The 18,997-nt window shown below is 47.0% G+C and overlaps 1 protein-coding gene across 1 annotated transcript in view; it reads left to right on the forward strand.

Annotated features, from left to right (window-relative positions):
- The first annotated feature begins 200 nt into the window (after positions 1 to 200).
- The window catches only part of ninj1 (ninjurin 1), a 40,541-nt gene continuing 21,744 nt past the window's right edge, over positions 201 to 18,997 (forward strand). Inside the window, exon 1 of the mRNA XM_055647489.1 lies at positions 201 to 367. Within this exon, the coding sequence (XP_055503464.1) occupies positions 320 to 367 (48 nt within the window). The 5' untranslated portion in view covers positions 201 to 319. The remainder of the gene's footprint in view (positions 368 to 18,997) is intronic.

Genomic DNA, 18,997 nt, shown 5'->3' on the forward strand with positions numbered 1-18,997 from the left:
GGGGGGGGCAGCGTCCGAACACAAGCATCTCCCCCCCCCCCCCCCCCGGCCCAGTGAAGGTGGGTCCCGGGTATCGCCCCTCACCCACCGGCCGCTGCACAACCTCAAGCCCGGGGATCAACCCAGTGAAGGCCGGGCCGGGCCCTGGATCATCCCAGGGGGATAAACCTCCGAGCGCTGAGCCCAGTGGCCGGGCCGGGCCGGGTGAGTCTCTCCGCCCCCAGGGGCCGGGCTGGGCTGAGCTGAGGCCGGGCCGGCGGATCACCCCGCCCCCTAGGGCGGGCCCAGCGCATCCGAGAGCCGGCAGCGCAGCGGGGACATGGAACCCGAAAACATGGAGCTGAACGGCAGCTTGTCCGGCACCGAGGTGATGGGGCAGGGAAGGCCGGGGTTACAGCGACGTGTGGGGGCGGCGGTAGTGCGGGGGTCGCGGGCCCGGGGGGTGAGGGGGGAGATGTGTGTGTGTGTGTGTGTGGGGGGGGGGCGCGGGCGGGCCCTGAGGGTGAGGGGGAGATGTGTGTGTGTGTGTGTGGGGGGGGGTAACTGTGGGGGGGGGGGGGGGTAACGGGGGGGTGGGTGTGTGGGGAGATGTGTGGGGTCGCGGGTGGGGGGGGGGGAGGTAACTGTGTGTGTGTGGGGGGGGGGGGGGGGTAACTGTGTGTGTGTGTGTGGGGGGGGGGGTAACTGTGTGGGGGGGGGGTCGCGGGCCCGGGGGGAGGGGGGGAGATGTGTGTGTGTGTGGGGGGGGGTAACTGGGTGTAACTGTGTGTGGGGGGGGGGGGGGGGTCGTGGGGCCTGGGGGTGGGGGGGGGGGGAGATGTGTGTGTGTGTGTGTGTGGGGGGGGGGGGGGGGGGTAACTGTGGGTGGGTGTGGGGGGGGGGGGGGGGGGGGGGGTCGCGGGCCCGCGCTTCCATCGTCGCGCTGATGGCGCCAAAGGGCGGGTGGGCGCGAGGGCGAGCGGGCAGCGACCAACGGTAAAGGCGGTGCTGGTGCCGGTGCTGGTGCTGGCGGCGGACGGAGGCCGGTAATTACGCTGCTACTCGGGCACTTGGAAACAAAGATCATACATGGATACATGGCTCTAGTATCTTTGCTTGGAAAGGGAGTCAGATAAAACTCCACTAAACACTTCCTCAGCTCCACTGAATGAATGAATGCTCCAGCAAAGATCACAGAGCGAATGATCTTCGCGCTCCAGTGCCGAGAAAGCTTTTCCTCAAACAAGATTCATTCAGCAAAGAACTGCAGATGCTGGTTTGTGAAAATTGCTGGAGTAACCCAGCGGACCGACGTCGTCTGTGGAGAACATGGACAGGTGATGGTCAGCATGAAGGTCACCTGTCCATGTCCAGAGATGGGTTATTCCGGCAATTTGTGCCTGATGTGTAAACCAGCCTCTGTAGTTCTTTGTTTCTATAAACTAGCTGACTATTATTTTACTGATACTGTCAGATTTCTAGGCAAATAGGTGTTCTGACATTCTTCACCCACATCCCACTATTCTCTTGGGTTACACAAAAAAGCTGGAGAAACTCAGCGTGTGCAGCAGCATGTATGGAGCGAAGGAAATAGGCAACGTTTCGGGCCGAAACCCTTCTTCAGTCTGATCGGGGGCGGGGGTGGGGGGGGACATGAAAGGAAAAAGGAAGAGGAGCCCGAAGGCTGGGGGATGGGAGGAGACAGCAGGGGGACTGAGGAAGGGGAGGAGACAGCAAGGACTAACAAAATTGGGAGAATTCGATGTTCATGCCCCCAGGATGCAGACTCCCCAAACGGAATATGAGGTGCTGTTCCTCCAATTTCCGGTGCTGCTCGCTGTGGCATGGAGGAGACCCAGGAGCTGCTCGCTGTGGCCATGGAGGAGACCCAGGAGCTGCTCGCTGTGGCCATGGAGGAGACCCAGGAGACCCTGCCTTCCCTCTATTCTCTTTATTGGTCACATTAATTTGACCCTCAAATTATTCACAATTGATTGCGATCTTAATTAATGAGCAAGATTTGAATCAAGAAATATTTTAACAATGCTATTCTTCAATAAATTTAGACTAAATTCCTCTGGAATTTCCTCAACTATCTTGCCCAAAATGTTCTGAAAACCAGTTAGTGTAAATGGAAATGTAAAAATAAATAAATGGAAACCAAACAAAAGTCAGCATAAATAACTGGGTCTTCAGGAAACACAAATAAGCATCACTTTCCATGTCCTTCAGTATCTTTTCATGTTACAAAAGTTTCATCCCTTTGAAGCATTATCTATATTAAGTGTGTTTAAGAACATTTCGGGGGTGGAAGATTGCAATCTTCACGTGGTCCACCCTGTTTTGACTAATGCAATCCACCCGGCGTGAACAGTCAAATAAGATCAAATAGAACAAGTTGTCCTACAACTTTAGGCTGTGCACGCCATACGCAAGAAGAAGAAGAACATTTCTTATTGGAAACCTGTAGGACAAAAACTTGTCCCCTTGGTCCCCCAGCAGGGAAGTATTGTCCGCCAATCACAATGACCTGTACACCTTTGTTTCTCAGTGAAATAGAATGAGTGGCGACACAAACAATGGTTGATTCTCATTAAATATAATTTTGGGTTGGTAAGGAGAACTGCTGTAGATTTGGGAGGAACAACAGCAGCAGCAAATTAACAAGAGATACGACTGATCGGCTCTAGCCCAAGTGGGAGGAGAGAAGTGAGTCAGAGGGGTGAAAACAGTTGAAAACTGAGGAATTTGCTTTGTAAATTGGTAAATCAGGAAATCAATCAGTCAATTTAAGCAGGACAGCTCTTAGCGAGTGGCAGTGAGTGAGCGGCCCTGTGAGAAAAGTATGAGTCTTTGGCGAGGAGGCTGAGGAGAGGAAACCACGCAATACGCTTGAGAGGGAGACGAAAGAAGGAGATGTCAGGCAAGCTGATTCAGTGCGATGCTTGCAATATGTGGGAGGTCAAGGACACAGTTGGTGCCTCTGGCTGCTACACATGCGAAAAATGCATCCAGGTAGAGCTCCTGAAGGGCCGTGTTGGGGAACTGGAGAAGCAAGTGGATGACCTCCGGTTCGTCCGAGAAACGGAGTCGTTCCTCGACAAGTCCTACAGTACGATTGTTACACCTAAGGTACTGGAAGAGAGAAGGTGGGAGACAGTGAGAAAGGGAGGGAAGCATGGAATGCCAATGTCCCCGGGTGATGTACCTCTTGTAAACAGGTTCATCCGCTTAGAAGCTGTTGGGACAGAAGACGTGAGCGGCGGACTGGCTTGTGATGCGAATAGGGCTGTTGAGCCAAAACCAAAAAGGCCTAAGCAGGCAAGGCCATTGTAGTGGGAGACTCCATCGTGACAGGTATGGACAGGGGTTTCTGCGGCAACAGACGGGATGCGAGGATGGTGTGCTGCCTTCCCGGTGCCAGGATCCAGGATGTCACGGACAGAGTGCAGAAAATCCTCAAGGGCGAAGGTGAACATCCGGAAGTGGTAGTGCATGTCGGCACAAACGATGTCGGAAAAAAGGGGATGAATATTCTGCAGCGTGACTTTAGAGAGCTCGGAAAAATGTTGAAAAGCAGGACCTCCAAGGTTGTTATCTCCGGTTTGCTTCCAGTTCCCCGTGCTGGCGAGAGCAGGAACAGGGAGATACGGGACCTGAACGTGTGGCTGAGGAACTGGTGCACGGGGCAGGGATTTAGTTTCTTAGATCACTGGGATCTGTTTTGGGGTAAGGGGGAACTGTACAAAAGGGACGGATTGCATCTTAACAGGTGTGGGACCAGCATTCTGGCAGGCAGGTTTGCCACTGCTACACGGGTGGCTTTAAACTGAATAAGGGGGGTGGGGTGTTGAATGGGATAGTGGAGGATGGAGTTAAAGGGAAAGGGTTTCTTAAATGTGTGAGCGTAGAGACCGAGGGGTGTAAAATTAGGGTAGAAGAAATAGATAGCAAGGTGAAAAGTAAAAGTGGCAGGCAGCCAAAACCCGGGCAAAAATCAAAAAGGGCCACTTTTCAACATAATTGTATAAGGGGTAGGAGTGTTGTAAAAAACAAGCCTGAAGGCTTTGTGTCTCAATGCAAGGAGCATTCGTAATAAGGTGGATGAGTTGAATGTGCAGATAGCTATTAATGACTATGATATAGTTGGGATCACGGAGACATGGCTCCAGGGTGACCCAGGCTGGGAGCTGAACATCCAGGGATATTCAATATTCAGGAGGGATAGACAGAAAGGAAAAGGAGGTGGGGTAGCGTTACTGATTAGAGAGGGGATTAATGCAATGGAAAGGAAGGACATTAGTTTGGAGGATGTGGAATCGGTATGGGTAGAGCTGCGAAACACTAAGGGGCAGAAAACGCTGCTGGGTGTTGTGTACAGGCCACCTAACAGTAGTAGTGAAGTTGGAGATGGTATCAAACAGGAAATTAGAAATGCGTGCGACAAAGGCAAAACAGTTATAATGGGTGACTTCAATCTACATATAGATTGGGTGAATCAAATTGGCAGGGGTGCTGAGGAAGAGGATGTCTTGGAATGTATGCGGGATAGTTATCTAAATCAACATGTAGAGGAACCAACGAGAGAGCAGGCTATTTTAGACTGGGTATTGAGTAATGAGGAAGGGTTAGTTAGCAATCTTGTTGTACGTGCCCCCTTGGGCAAGAGTGACCATAATATGGTTCAGTTCTTCATTAGGATGGAGAGTGACATTGTTAATTCAGAAACAATGGTTCTGAACTTAAAGAAAGGTAACTTTGAGGGTATGAGACGTGAATTGGCCAAGATTGACTGGCAATTAATTCTAAAAGGGTTGACGGTGGATATGCAATAGAAGACATTTAAAGGCTGCATGGATGAACTACAAAAATTGTTCATACCAGTTTGGCAAAAGAATAAATCAGGGAAGGTAGTACATCCATGGATAACAAGGGAAATCAGGGATAGTATCAGGGCGAAGGATGATGTGTACAAATTAGCCAGAAAAAGCAGCATACCGGAGGACTGGGAGAAATTCAAAAACCAGCAGAGGAGGACAAAGGGCTTAATTAGGAAAGGGAAAATAGATTATGAAAGAAAACTGGCAGGGAACATAAAAACTGACTGCAAAAGTTTTTATAGATATGTGAAAAGAAAGAGATTAGTTAAAACAAATGTAGGTCCCTTGCAGTCAGAAACAGGTGAGTTGATCATGGGGAACAAGGATATGGCGGACCAATTGAATAACTACTTTGGTTCCGTCTTCACTAAGGAAGACATAAATAATTTGCCGGAAATAGCAGGGGACCGCGGGTCAAAGGAGTTGGAGGAATTGAGTGAAATCCAGGTTAGCCGGGAAGTGTTGTTGGGTAAATTGAATGGATTAAAGGCCGATAAATCCCCAGGGCCAGATAGGCTGCATCCCAGAGTACTTAAGGAAGTAGCTCCAGAAATAGTGGATGCATTAGTAATAATCTTTCAAAACTCTTTAGATTCTGGAGTAGTTCCTGAAGATTGGCGGGTAGCAAACGTAACCCCACTTTTTAAGAAGGGAGGGAGAGAGAAAATGGGGAATTACAGACCAGTTAGTCTAACATCGGTAGTGGGGAAACTGCTAGAGTCAGTTATTAAAGATGGGATAGCAGCACATTTGGAAAGTGGTGAAATCATTGGACAAAGTCAGCATGGGTTTACGAAAGGTAAATCATGTCTGACGAATCTTATAGAATTTTTCGAGGATGTAACTAGTAGCGTGGATAGGGGAGAACCAGTGGATGTGTATGTGTGTAATGTATGGCTGCAGAAACGGCATTTCATTTGGACCTCCAGGGGTCCAAATGACAATTAAATAGACTATTGACTATTGACTGATGTGGTGTATCTGGACTTCCAGAAGGCTTTCGACAAGGTCCCACATAAGAGATTAGTATACAAACTTAAAGCACAAGGCATTGGGGGTTCAGTATTGATGTGGATAGAGAACTGGCTGGCAAACAGGAAGCAAAGAGTAGGCGTAAACGGGTCCTTTTCACAATGGCAGGCAGTGACTAGTGGGGTACCGCAAGGCTCAGTGCTGGGACCCCAGCTATTTACAATATATATTAATGATCTGGATGAGGGAATTGAAGGCAATATCTCCAAGTTTGCGGATGACACTAAGCTGGGGGGCAGTGTTAGCTGTGAGGAGGATGCTAGGAGACTGCAAGGTGACTTGGATAGGCTGGGTGAGTGGGCAAATGTTTGGCAGATGCAGTATAATGTGGATAAATGTGAGGTTATCCATTTTGGTGGCAAAAACGGGGAAAGCAGACTATTATCTAAATGGTGGCCGATTGGGAAAGGGGGAGATGCAGCGAGACCTGGGTGTCATGGTACACCAGTCATTGAAGGTAGGCATGCAGGTGCAGCAGGCAGTAAAGAAAGCGAATGGTATGTTAGCTTTCATTGCAAAAGGATTTGAGTATAGGAGCAGGGAGGTTCTACTGCAGTTGTACAGGGTCTTGGTAAGACCACACCTGGAGTATTGCGTACAGTTTTGGTCTCCAAATCTGAGGAAGGACATTATTGCCATAGAGGGAGTGCAGAGACGGTTCACCAGACTGATTCCTGGGATGGCAGGACTGTCTTATGAGGAAAGACTGGATAGACTTGGTTTATACTCTCTAGAATTTAGGAGATTGAGAGGGGATCTTATAGAAACTTACAAAATTCTTAAGGGGTTGGACAGGCTAGATGCAGGAAGATTGTTCCCGATGTTAGGGAAGTCCAGGACAAGAGGTCACAGCTTAAGGATAAGGGGGAAATCCTTTAAAACCGAGATGAGAAGAACTTTTTTCACACAGAGAGTGGTGAATCTCTGGAACTCTCTGCCACAGAGGGTAGTTGAGGCCAGTTCATTGGCTATATTTAAGAGGGAGTTAGACGTGGCCCTTGTGGCTAAGGGAATCAGGGGGTATGGAGAGAAGGCAGGTACGGGATACTGAGTTGGATGATCAGCCATGATCATATTGAATGGCGGTGCAGACTCGAAGGGCCGAATGGCCTACTCCTGCACCTAATTTCTATGTTTCTATGGTTCTATGAAAGGGGAATTAAAAAAAGCAAAAATAATCCTGATTAAACAAGCAAATAGTGATTGTGGATTCTACTGCACCTAAACTAGCAATGTTACAACATTTTGAGATTTAAAAAATCAAGTCTGTAATTTATCCCATCAGATAAAGCATCAAAAGAAGTTTAATTTGACACCTAATTCACTTTCATATCTCAAGTATTTAAAAAGTTATGGCCATTTTCATACTCGGAAATTAGCATCTTGTTCCCTATTGATTTTCTATGGACATAACAAAAAAGCTGTGATCGTGTGCTGTCAAAAGCCCATAACCTTCTTAAAAATTAAGAGAACTGAATGAAATTTTCAGTTATCGTAGATTGAACCATTCTGAAACAAACATAAAATAATCTAACTTGGATGACCTGAAATTAAAGCATATAATTAGTTAGTTACCCAAGTGTAGCAAATTTCAAACTTCAATTACTAGATCTAAACATCTATCCATTTCTTAATAAATGATTAACGTTTTTAAATAGCCCAAGTGTCCAAATAATATTCATAATTAATTCACAATAAAACATGATTTTAAAATCTCATTTACATTCATTTATAGGCCAAATGGAAGGAATTTAGTGTTCAATTGCTGAAAATTAAAGTCCATTTTAAATCAGTTTTCTAGTGGGTTCCTGTGGAATGCGCTGGTTTAGAACGTTCACATTGCGCTGGATTTGTGCCCTCAAATGCCCAGAAAAATACTGCGGGATATAAAGAGCCCAAAATGAACTACTCGCTATAGAAAACTTTATATACAGGGTTCTTAAGAAGCCCCTTTTAATGTAAAAATAAGGTACATACCTTTAATTGTTTGCTTTATAAAACCCTGGGGCTGCAAGAGGTCGCGGGTTTAGAGAGTGATTTTTAAACTACTATAACTATTATACAAGGCCATAAAAACTAATAATACCTTTTGCGACGGGGTCTTTCAGCGATTTTTCGTTAATGATTTACTAGGCTGAACATTTTCGATTGCAACAGCCTAGTAAAAATCGCGTTTTAAACCCGCCCCCTCTAAACAGCGCCAAAATCGCGCACACGGGCTGGGGCAGATTCTCAACGACGGTTCAGGTAGGTTTTGAAACATATATGGAATGGGTAGAAATGCTGGAAACCTGCTTTCCCTGGTGCTGGCACTGTGAGGTGTATTTTGGCAGCACACTCCCTCACTGAATCATGAGACAGCTGGCTGTGCATTAAGTTTATAAAAAGAAGTATTATTTAATAAAGGTAGTACATAGTTTTGAAGGAGAAGGAAGAGGATATCTCAACATTATGAATGAATGAGATCAAAATGTAGTAGTCCAAGATGGCTCTTTTTAATTTAAATGTTTTTGTGAAAAATGACAGCAGCTGTCAAATAATTTCTTGAAAGGAACAATGGTGTTCCTGAAATCATGAGCCCTGAAAAGGGACTTTCCACAGGAGGTATTCAGAGTGAGCATTGGGGTGTGGTAGGAAATGTGGGGTGCTGGAGGGGAAGCCAGGGTGCATATGTGGTGCCTTTTGGCTTTCTGTTAAGTACTATTGGTGAAAGGATTCACAGTTATAGTAGTTAATGATGTGGGGGTTTTAGAAGCAAGGGAGATTGGAAAAAACGGAAACAAGAGCTGATTTTTCCCTTGCGACAGAAAATTTCCCTTGCGTCAGAAACCAAGAGGTTCGGTTCAGTTCAACAAAGGAGGCTTATATTTGCAGATTGCATTGAAATTCGGTCAATAATTCTGTATGCCAGGAATTAAATATTTCTTAGATGATGGACTGCTTTTGATTTAAATCAGACTGGAACTATATCCAATTCAAAGAGCTTAGTGGCATTTCTGCAGTAATAAAACTGTTATATGTGTTGTAACTGCCTATGGTGCTACAGTAACAAAAGTTAAGCTTTTTTAAGATATCAAACGATGTTTCAGCAAAAGAAATGGTCTTGTGCCGCTGACAGATTGGACCATTTTGAAATGTGTACCGTTCATTGGTCTGGCTTGCATCGCAGAATCATAGCTGATATTTCACAGGGTCAGGCAGCACAGCATTGGGCCCTTCAGCCCAACTTGCCTGTGTCAACCAAGATGCCCCATCTCCGATAGTCCATCTGCCTGAATTTCGCCCCTATCCCTCTAAACCTTCCCTATCCATGTACCTGTCCAAATGTTTTTTAAATTGTTAATACAATACCTGCCTCAACTACCTTCATTGGCAGTACGTTCCATATACCCAACACACTTCTTCAGACTGGGTCTCGACCCGAAAAGTCACCCATTCCTTCTCTCCAGAGATGCTGCCTGTCCTGCTGAGTTAGTCCAGCTTTTTATGTCTACCATCGGTTTAAACTAGCATCTGCAGTTCCTTCCGACACTCTGTGTGGAAAATGTTGCCGCTCGAGTTCCAATTCAATATTTCCCCTCTCATCGTAAACCTATGACCTTAAAACTGGTTCTTGATGCCCCTCCTGTGGGTAAATGACTCTATGCATTCACCCTTATTCCCCTCGTGATTTTATACAGCTCTATAAGATCACCCATCAGTTTCCTGCACTTCAAGGAATAAAGTCCTAGCCTGCCCAACCCCTCCTTATAGCTCAAGCCTTCAAGGAGGCAAAATTCTTATAAATCTTCTCTGCACTCTTTCCTGCTTAACAACATCCTTCCTAAACCAGGGTGACCAAAACGGAACATAGTACGCCAAATGTGGCCAAGTTTGCGGATGATACGGAAATAGGTGGAAGGACAGGGCTCTATTGTCTATTGACAGGCAGTGTAGAGAAAGCAGGGACTCTGCAGGAGGACTTGTACAATAGGCAATAGGTGCAGGAGTAGGCCGTTTGGCCCTTCAAGCCAGCATCGCCATTCAATGTGATCAAAACATGAGAGGAATAGATCGAGTAGACGCACAGAGTCTCTGGCACAGAGTAGGGGAATCGAGACCTGCAGAGGATATAGGTTTAAGGTGAGAGGGGGAAAGATTTAAGAGGAGCAGGTGGGGTAACTTTTACAGACAAAGGGTGCTGGGTGTACGGAAATAGCTGGCAGAGGAAGTAGTTGAGGCAGGTAATATTGCAACATTTAAGTAACATTTGGACAGGTACATGGATAGGACAAGTTTAAAAGGATGCGGGCTAAATGCAGGCCAGTGGGACTAATATAGATGGGACATGTTGGTCAGTGTAGGTAAGTTAGGCTGACGGACCTGTTTCCACATTGTATGACTCTGACTGTACCCCAACTGATGAAGGCCATTGTACCGAAAGCCTTCTTGACCACCCTATCTAAATGTGATGCCACTTTCAAGCAACTATGTACCTTCACTCCTAGATCCCTCTGCTTGACAACCCGTCCTAGAGTCCTGGCATTCATTGTAAAGGTCCTGGATCAGATCAGCTAATATTGATTGATCAACAGTCCTGGCCTAGTTTGACTTTCCTAAATGCAACACCTCACACTTATCTGCAATACCTCTATTAACTATTCCTCGGCTGACTTGCCCAGCTGATCAAGATCCTGCGTTAATTTTTGGATAATCATCTTTGCTATCTATGATACCACCCACATCCGATTAAATCCACTGCAGATGATAATGGTAATTTTTAATACCTCTCCCATCTCTACACAATTAAAATTTAGAGCTTCTCACAGGCCCTGCCTTTTGGACGATAACCGTTCTCCTTTGGACACCAAGCACTTTGGTGTATTTTTTGTAAACCAACAGCTGCAGTTCCTTGTGTCAAAGTAACAGTGACATTCTGCAAGTCTGCAACTCATAGTGTCACATATCTATAGGAAGCATTTTGAGTTCCTGTGGGTCTGTTGCGAACTGAAACCACAAGTTTCCTGGAATGAGTTCTCAACTGATAAAAATTGAAGCTGCAAAATTGGCAAGGATCTGGAAATGATGGTCATTATTAACATTAACATAGAAGACTGGAGATGTCTGAGAACGAGAATATAACAAATTTTCATTGATATATTAATGATCTTAATCAACACCATTACAAAGGCTTTTGATCACTCAGGGTAGAACATGATCAAACTTATCTTAAAACTTTCTTGTAGGAAGAGAGGAGAGATATTCATCGCAGCCCGAGGAGAATTTGAACTGAAGACAATAGACAGTAGAGAATAGGTGCAGAAGTAGGTCATTCGGCCCTTCGAGCCAGTACCACTATTCAATGTGATCATGGCTGATCATCCCAATCAGTACCCCGTTCCTGCCTTCTCCCCATATCCCCTGACTCCGCTATCTTTAAGAGCCCTATCTAGCTCTCTCTTGAAAGACAAGACAGCAATTATTGGGAAGCAAAAAGGGGAAGGGAAGGAAGCATCTTTAGGCAAAGGGGTATTTTCCTCTCTAACCCTCCACACCCCCTCTCCCAACTGCTCCAGAATGAAATGCAAAGCCACGGCAGGGCAGCAGGCCATGTGGAAGGTGGGAAGCTAAGAACATTTACCTTGTCCAGAGTACAACTCCAGGTATCAGCCTTTCTGAGCTGGAGTGTGGCAGGACTCACTAAGGAGCATTGCTGAGGCAGAGATCTGTGGATCACAGAAGGGGAGAGGTGCTCACATCCAAGGCTAAGGCTGCACAAAGGACAAGGAATGGACGACTGAGTAGAAGGTTTCAGTGTAGGAGCCCGGCCCCACACATGGATATACGTTGGATACTGTTGGGGAATATAGTAGGAGCCAGTTTGACACCCTGAGTGACTCAGCTGTACAGCAGAGGGTGGCCTATGGTGATAGGAGGTTCAATCATAAGGGGAACTTTGGTACTTGTGGGTGCAAGTGTAACTGCTGTGACCAACATTGTCACAGGGCAGCTCTTTGACCTCACATCATTTTCTAACATTGTTATAATATCCCTTGATTCCCATAATATTTCATGTCGCTTGACCTGCTGAGTTGCTCCAGCACATTGTGTATTTTTTTGTAGGACTGGCCTTTAACATCTCGAATTGAATTGAATTGAATTGAATTGAATTTCCTTTATTGTCATTCAGACCTTACGGTCTGAACGAAATTTCGTGCCTGCAGTCATACATACAATGATACAATAATAAACAACAATAAACACAAATTAACATCCACCACAGTGAGTCCTCCAAACACCTCCTCACTGTGGTGGAGGCAAAAATCTTAGGGCTGCAGTCTCTTCCCTCTTCTTCTCCCTCTGCGCTGAGGCAATTCCCCACCGGGCGATGGTACAAACAGTCCCGCAGCTCACCGAACCCCGCGAACGGGCCGGTTCAAACACTGCGGCCCGGGGTGGTCGAAGCCGCCGCACCTCCAGTCCAGCACACGCAGCCGCCGGCCCGCGGCTGAACCCAGGACTCTGGACACCGCCGCCAGAACGTCGTCCCAGCCACCGGAGCACCGTCCCAGCCCCCGGACCGGATCGCCCTCACGTGAGTACCGTTCCACCCTCAGGCTGGGCCACTCCGACGGGAGTGCCGTTCCTCCCTCGGGCTGGGCCACTCCGACGGGAGTGCCGTTCCTCCCTCGGGCTGGGCCACTCCAGCGGGAGTGCCGTTCCTCCCTCGGGCTGGGCCACTCCAGCGGGAGTGCCGTTCCTCCCTCGGGCTGGGCCACTCCAGCGGGAGTGCCGTTCCTCCCTCGGGCTGGGCCACTCTGACGGGAGTGCCGTTCCTCCCTCGGGCTGGGCCACTCCAGCGGGAGTGCCGTTCCTCCCTCGGGCTGGGCCACTCCGATGGGAGTGCCGTTCCTCCCTCGGGCTGGGCCACTCCAGCGGGAGTGCCGTCGGGCTGGGCCACTCCGACGGGAGTGCCGTTGGGCTGGGCCACTCCAGCCCCTCACCATGCCGCTCTCATGGGAGCACCGTTCCATCCCGGGCTGGGCCGGGAGCGAGCCCAGGACGAGTCCTGTCAGCTGCCTCCAGAGTCCCGAGGTCGCCGGCTCCGCTAGGCCTCAGTGTAGACGGAGGCAAAGAAGGGGGATACGACAAAAAGGTCGTATTCCCCCGAAGGGAGTGACAGCAGCCCCCGTTTCACCCCCCACCCCCCCTCCCCACATAAACACAGCCTAAAAACCAAAAACATAACTAGACAAAAACGAAAAAAAAACAATACAAAAAAGTAAAAACCAACGGACTGCAGGCGAGCCGCTGCTGCCAGGGCAGCGCCGCCACTTCCTTCAGCCATCTCCTGTCCGTGATCTCCAGAGATGCTGCCTGACCCATTACTCCAGCACTTTGTGTCCTTTTGTCTATTAACAAGCATCTGCAGTTCCTTGTTTGTACATCTCTGCCCCAGAAGGCAGTAGAGGCCAATTCACTGGATGGATTTAAGAGAGAGTTAGATAGAGCTCTTGGGGCTAGCGGAATCAAGGGGTTTGGGGAGAAGGCAGGCACGGGTTACTGATTGTGGATGATCAGCCATGATCACAGTGAATGGTGATGCTGGCTCGAAGGGCCGAATGACCGCCTCCTACACTTATTTTCTATATTAGGTAAATGGTGTTTGATGGTCTGTAATGACCCAGTGGGCTGAAGTTCATGTTCATAAGTGATATGAGCAGAATTAGGCCATTCGGCCCATCAAGTTTACTCCACCATTCAATCATGGTTGATTGGTGTCAAGTTGGGAAATGGGAAAATACAATGGAAATGGTGTCAAGTTGGGAAAAAGGGAAGTATAACAGGACCTGGGGGTCCTTGTTCATCAGTCAATGAAAGTAAGCATGCAGGTATAGCAGGCAGTGAAGAAAGCAATTGGCATGTTGGCCTTCATAACAAGAGGAGTTGTCTATAGGAGCAAAGAGGTCATTCTGCAGTTGTATAGGGCACTAGTGAGATCACTATTGTATGCGGTTTTGGTCCCCTAATGTGAGGAAGGACATTCTTGCTATTGAGGGAGTGCAGCGTAGGGTTAAGGTTAATTCCCGGGATGGCGGGACTGTCATAAGCTCAGAGAATGGGTTTGTATACTCTGGATTTAGAAGGATGAGAGGGTATCTTATTGAAACTTATAAGATTATTAAAGGTTTGTACATGCAGGAAACATGTTTCCGATGTTGGGGGAGTCCAGAACCAGGGGGCCACAGTTTAAGAATAAGGGATGAGGCATTTAGAACAGAGATGAAACACTTTTCCACACAGAGAGTTGTGAGTCTGGAATTATTTGCCTCAGAGGGCGGTGGGGTCGGTTCTCTGGATACTTTCAAGAGAGTGTATGATAGGGCTCTTAAAGATAGCAGTCAGGTGATATGGGGAGAAGGCAGGAACTGATTGTGGATGATCAGCCATAATCACATTGAATGGCGGTGCTTACTCGAAAGGCCGAATGGCCTCCTCCTGCACCTGTTGTCTATTGTCTGTCTATCTTTCCCTCCAAACCCCATGTTGCCTTCTCCCCATAACATCTGACACCTGTACTATTCAAGAATATATCTATCTCTGCCTTAAAAATATCCGTTGTCTTGGCCTCCGCACCCTGCTGTGGCAATGAATTCCATAGATTCACCACCCTCTGACTAGAAGTCAAGAGTCAAGAGAGTCAAGAGTCAATTTAATTGTCATTTGGACCTCTGGAGGTCCAAACGAAATGCCGTTTCTGCAGCCATACATTACACACAAATAGACCCCAGACACAACATAATTACATTTTACATAAACATCCATCACATAGCTGTGATGGAAGGCCAAAAAAACTTATCTCTCCACTGCACTCTCCCCCCCCCCCCCCCCCGATGTCAGAGACAAAGTCAAAGCCCCCGGCTGGCGATGGCGATGGCGATTGTCCCGCGGCCATTGAAGCCACGCCGGGTGGTGCGAGGTCGCACACCGGGTCTTGGTGTTGGAGCCCCCGGTGTGCGCTCGCAAAGTCCCGCGGCCATTCCAGCCGCGCGGGGCAGTGGTGTCGGGCCCCGCTCCAGGAGCTCTTCAACCCCGCAACACGGGCGGGAGAATTCGCCGTTGCAGGAGCCCCGAAAAGCGGTCTCCCTCCAGGGATCCGCGGGCTCCCGGTGCCGCCATCCGCAGACCCGCAGTAGCAGCCTTCGCATCAGCAGCAGCAGCGGCAGCAGCAGCAGCAGCAGCGGCAGCAGCAGCAGCAGCGCTCCTCCACCGCTCCACCCGCTCCGGTCTCGGCCAGCTCCGCAACGGTGAGTCGGCACCAGAGTCCCCGGCTTCTTCCCGTTGGAGGCCGCTCCTCGTTGCGGCCTCAACGACACCTGAGACCCGACGACGAGAAAAGGTCGGGTCTCCAGTGCAGGGAGAGATTCAAAAGTTTCCCCCCCCCCCCCCCCCACCCCCACCCCCATCCCCCCACACACCCACCCCAACATAAAATAACAAAAACTACATAAAAACACAGACAAAAAATAATAAAACGCGGACAGGCTGCAGAGGCCGCTGCTGGCCAGAGCCGCGCGGCCTACCGGAAATTCCTCCTCATCTGCCTAAAGGAACGTCCTTTTATTCTAAGGTTATGACCTCTGGTCCCAGACTCTCCCACTAATGGAAATGTCCTCTCCACATCCATTCTATCCTGGCCTTTGTTTGACTTTACAACTTTATAACACTGCCCATTTGGAGAGCTTTCACCTTGAATCTCTAATGGGAATGTTTAACAGGAACCTGAAGAAGGAATAAGAGTATTTGCTGATGATGATAAGGAGATAGTCCACACGGAGGGTAAACACCAGATGGCCAGAATGGCCTGTTACCTGTGTATTTCCTTCACATTCAGTCTCGAACCAAGGACTCCTTGGAGTGCAGGAGGATGATGGGTGATCTTATAGAGGTGTATAAAATCATGAGAGGAATAGATCAGGTAGAGGCACAGAGTCTCTTCCCAGAGTAGGTGAAATCAAGAACCAGAGGACATTGTAGTTAATGCCGGAGATACTCTGACATTTTCACCATGTCCAACGGGATCCCACCACTAGTCACATCTTCTCATCTCAACCCCTCTCCACCTTCCGCAACTCCCTGGTTGACTCATCCCTTCCCACCCCCTATCCAGTAACATTCCCCTGCAACTGCAGAAGATGCAACACCTGTCCCTATACCTTCTCCCTCGACTCTGTCCAGAGACCCCAACAGTACTTTCAGGTTGACTGTACTGATTTTCTAGCATCTGCAGTTCCTTCTTAAGTACTTTCAGGTTAGGCAGAGGTTCACTTGCGCCTCATCTGCTGTATCCGTTGTTCAAGATGTGGATTCTTATACATCGGCAAGACCAAAGATTGAATGATCGTTTCGTTGAACACCTTCGTTCATTCATCCTGGACCTAACTGATCTCCCGTTTGCCAAACACATTAATTCTTATTCCCACACTGACCTTTCTGAACGAGGTCTCCTCCATTGTCAGAGTGAGGCTAAAAGCAAATTGGAGGAACAGCATCTCATGTCGCTTGGGCAGCTTACAGCCCAGTGGTATGAATATGATTTCTCTAACTTCAAGTAACCCCTGCATTCCCTCTCTCTCCATCCATCCCCCACCCAAGTCACACTAGCTTCTCGCTCTCACCTAACACAAACAGCTAACAATGGCCTGTTTCCTTTGTCATCATTACTTTTTTGCATATCTTTCATTCATGTGTTCTATATCTCTACATCACCGTTTATATCTCTTGTTTCCCTTTTCCCCTGACTCAGTCTGAAGGAGGGTCTTGACCCAAAACGTCGTCCGTTCCTTCTCTCCAGAGATGCTGCCTGTCCCGCTGAGTTACTCCAGCATTTTGTGTCTATCACCATTTGGGACTTCCTGTTATAACTATGTTTCAGCACTAATATTGCATTGGCAATAATGGTGAGATATTCTGTAAAGAAACAGTCACAAACAATTGTTTGCACCTTGGTTAAAATTTGGTTATTTACCTACGTCACAATTAGAATGTACAATGGGATGAACAATGCTATTGCTTACATTTTGTCTTTTATTCCCTTTAGTTCTTCTTTTGTCTTTTGTCTGCCACATTTAGGAAAATATCATTGATATGCCTGGGTACTCTTTCTTCAGTGAAACGTAGCTTTACAATAAAATGTCAGGAAACCCACAGAGAGAAATCAATTTACTCTGAGTTGGGTTTCCAACCAAAATTCTAGCATTTTATTGTAAACCCAATATTTTCTCTGGAATTTATTTGTATACTTAATGGCGAGGACCTGGATGGATGATGCTAGAGTCTAGTGGTCTGGACTCTTGGCAGGTCCAACAGTACATCTGTTTGTAAGATATGTCTCTTTTGGCATACAAATGAGATGTGGACAAGAGCTTGCACAGGAACTTTGAAGAGCCTCAACTATTGGGGAGGAATTTCTGTTCAGATTCTTGGGATTCCTTCATTCAGGGTTGAGTTGAACGTATTAATGGATTTCACTGACAGAACTAAAAGTGCAGTAACGTAAAATAATAGTGTACACATTCACTTCAGGTGAATGTGTCTTTATCCAAGCTAGAATAGGGTTCCCTTTTTATCCATGTGCAAGAACTGCAGATGCTGGTTTAAATCGAAGGTAGACACAAAATGCTGGAGTAACTCAGCGGGTGAGGCAGCATCTCTAGAGAGAAGGAATGGGTGACGTTTCTAGTCAAATTCAAAATTCAATTTTAAATTCAAATTCACATTTATTGTCACATGCACCACTTAAGGTACAGTGATATTTGTGTTGCCATACAGCCATACAATTAAAAGAACACAACATAAGAGACCCTTCTTCAGACTGAGGAAGGGTCGAGACCCGAAACGTCGCCCATTCCATCTCTCCAGAGATGCTGCCTCACCCGCTGAGTTATTCCAGCATTTTGTGTCCATCTTCCTTTTTTATCTACATGTTTTAATTCAAGGAATTGTTGTGTAAATACATTTACAATTCCAGGTTTGACATTGCACACAGCTAAATGAAGTGAATTTAGATACATGTATTTCAAATTTGTAGATTAAAACATAGAAGCCTAGGGAAGGTAAAGTGGCAAAATATTTTAGTTTAGAGTCACGTGTACCTAGGTACAGTGAAAAGCTTTTGTTGCATGCCAACCACTGAGCGGAAAGATAATACGTTGTTACAATCTAGCTATCCAGAGTGTACAGATACATGATAAAGGGAATAATAATGGTAATGTTTAATGCAAGATAAAGCCAGTAAATTCCGATCAAAGATAATTCGAGGGTCTCCAATTAGGTAGATAGCAGTTCAGGACTGCTCTCTAGTTGTTGGTAGGATGATCCCGTTGCCTGATAACAGCTGGGAAAAAACTGTCCTTGAATCTGGAGGCGTATTTTCATACTTCTATACCTCTTGCCCAATGGGAGAGGGGAGAAGAGGGAGCGGTCAGGGTGTGACTCTCTCTTCATTATGCTGCAGGCCTTGCCGAGGCAGCGCCAGGTATGAATGGAGTCATTGAAAGGGGGGGTGGTTTATGTGATGGTCTGGGCTGCGTCCACAATTTGCAATAATTCCCAGGAAAAAAGCAGGGAATTCTTGCTTTTATTTTATAGAATTTTCTATAATGATTGGTGTTCCAGATAATAATTCTATATTGGTTGGTGTTCTAGATAATGCTTCTATACTTTATATATTGATAGATGTCCTTGATAATGCTTCTTTGCAAATATGATACTGGAGGCCAGAACAAATAGCAAACAAGGAATGTTCGTAACTAATAGATTTGGAAATCTGAGAGCTTGCTTTGGTGTCCCTTTATTATGAGCACAAGAAAATAAATGTTCGCTGGAGCCTTGAATCGTAGATGAGTGGTGCAACCTTTAATGAGCTCAGCGCATGGGTGATGTGTGAAAATTTCACGCTGTTTTGACACAAATAAAGCAGACCATTCAATGACTCTGTTTATCAGTTTGGACGAAGGTATCTAGCACAACTATTTCTTCAATTTTCAGCATAAGAGCAGTCACCAGTGGTCAATGCAATGGGGGAGGGGGGGGGGGGGGGATCACAGCCAGGGATGACATTTGTT

Source organism: Leucoraja erinacea, chromosome 16, assembly GCF_028641065.1.
Source record: "Leucoraja erinacea ecotype New England chromosome 16, Leri_hhj_1, whole genome shotgun sequence".
In the NCBI taxonomy this organism is placed as follows: Eukaryota; Metazoa; Chordata; class Chondrichthyes; order Rajiformes; family Rajidae; genus Leucoraja; species Leucoraja erinaceus.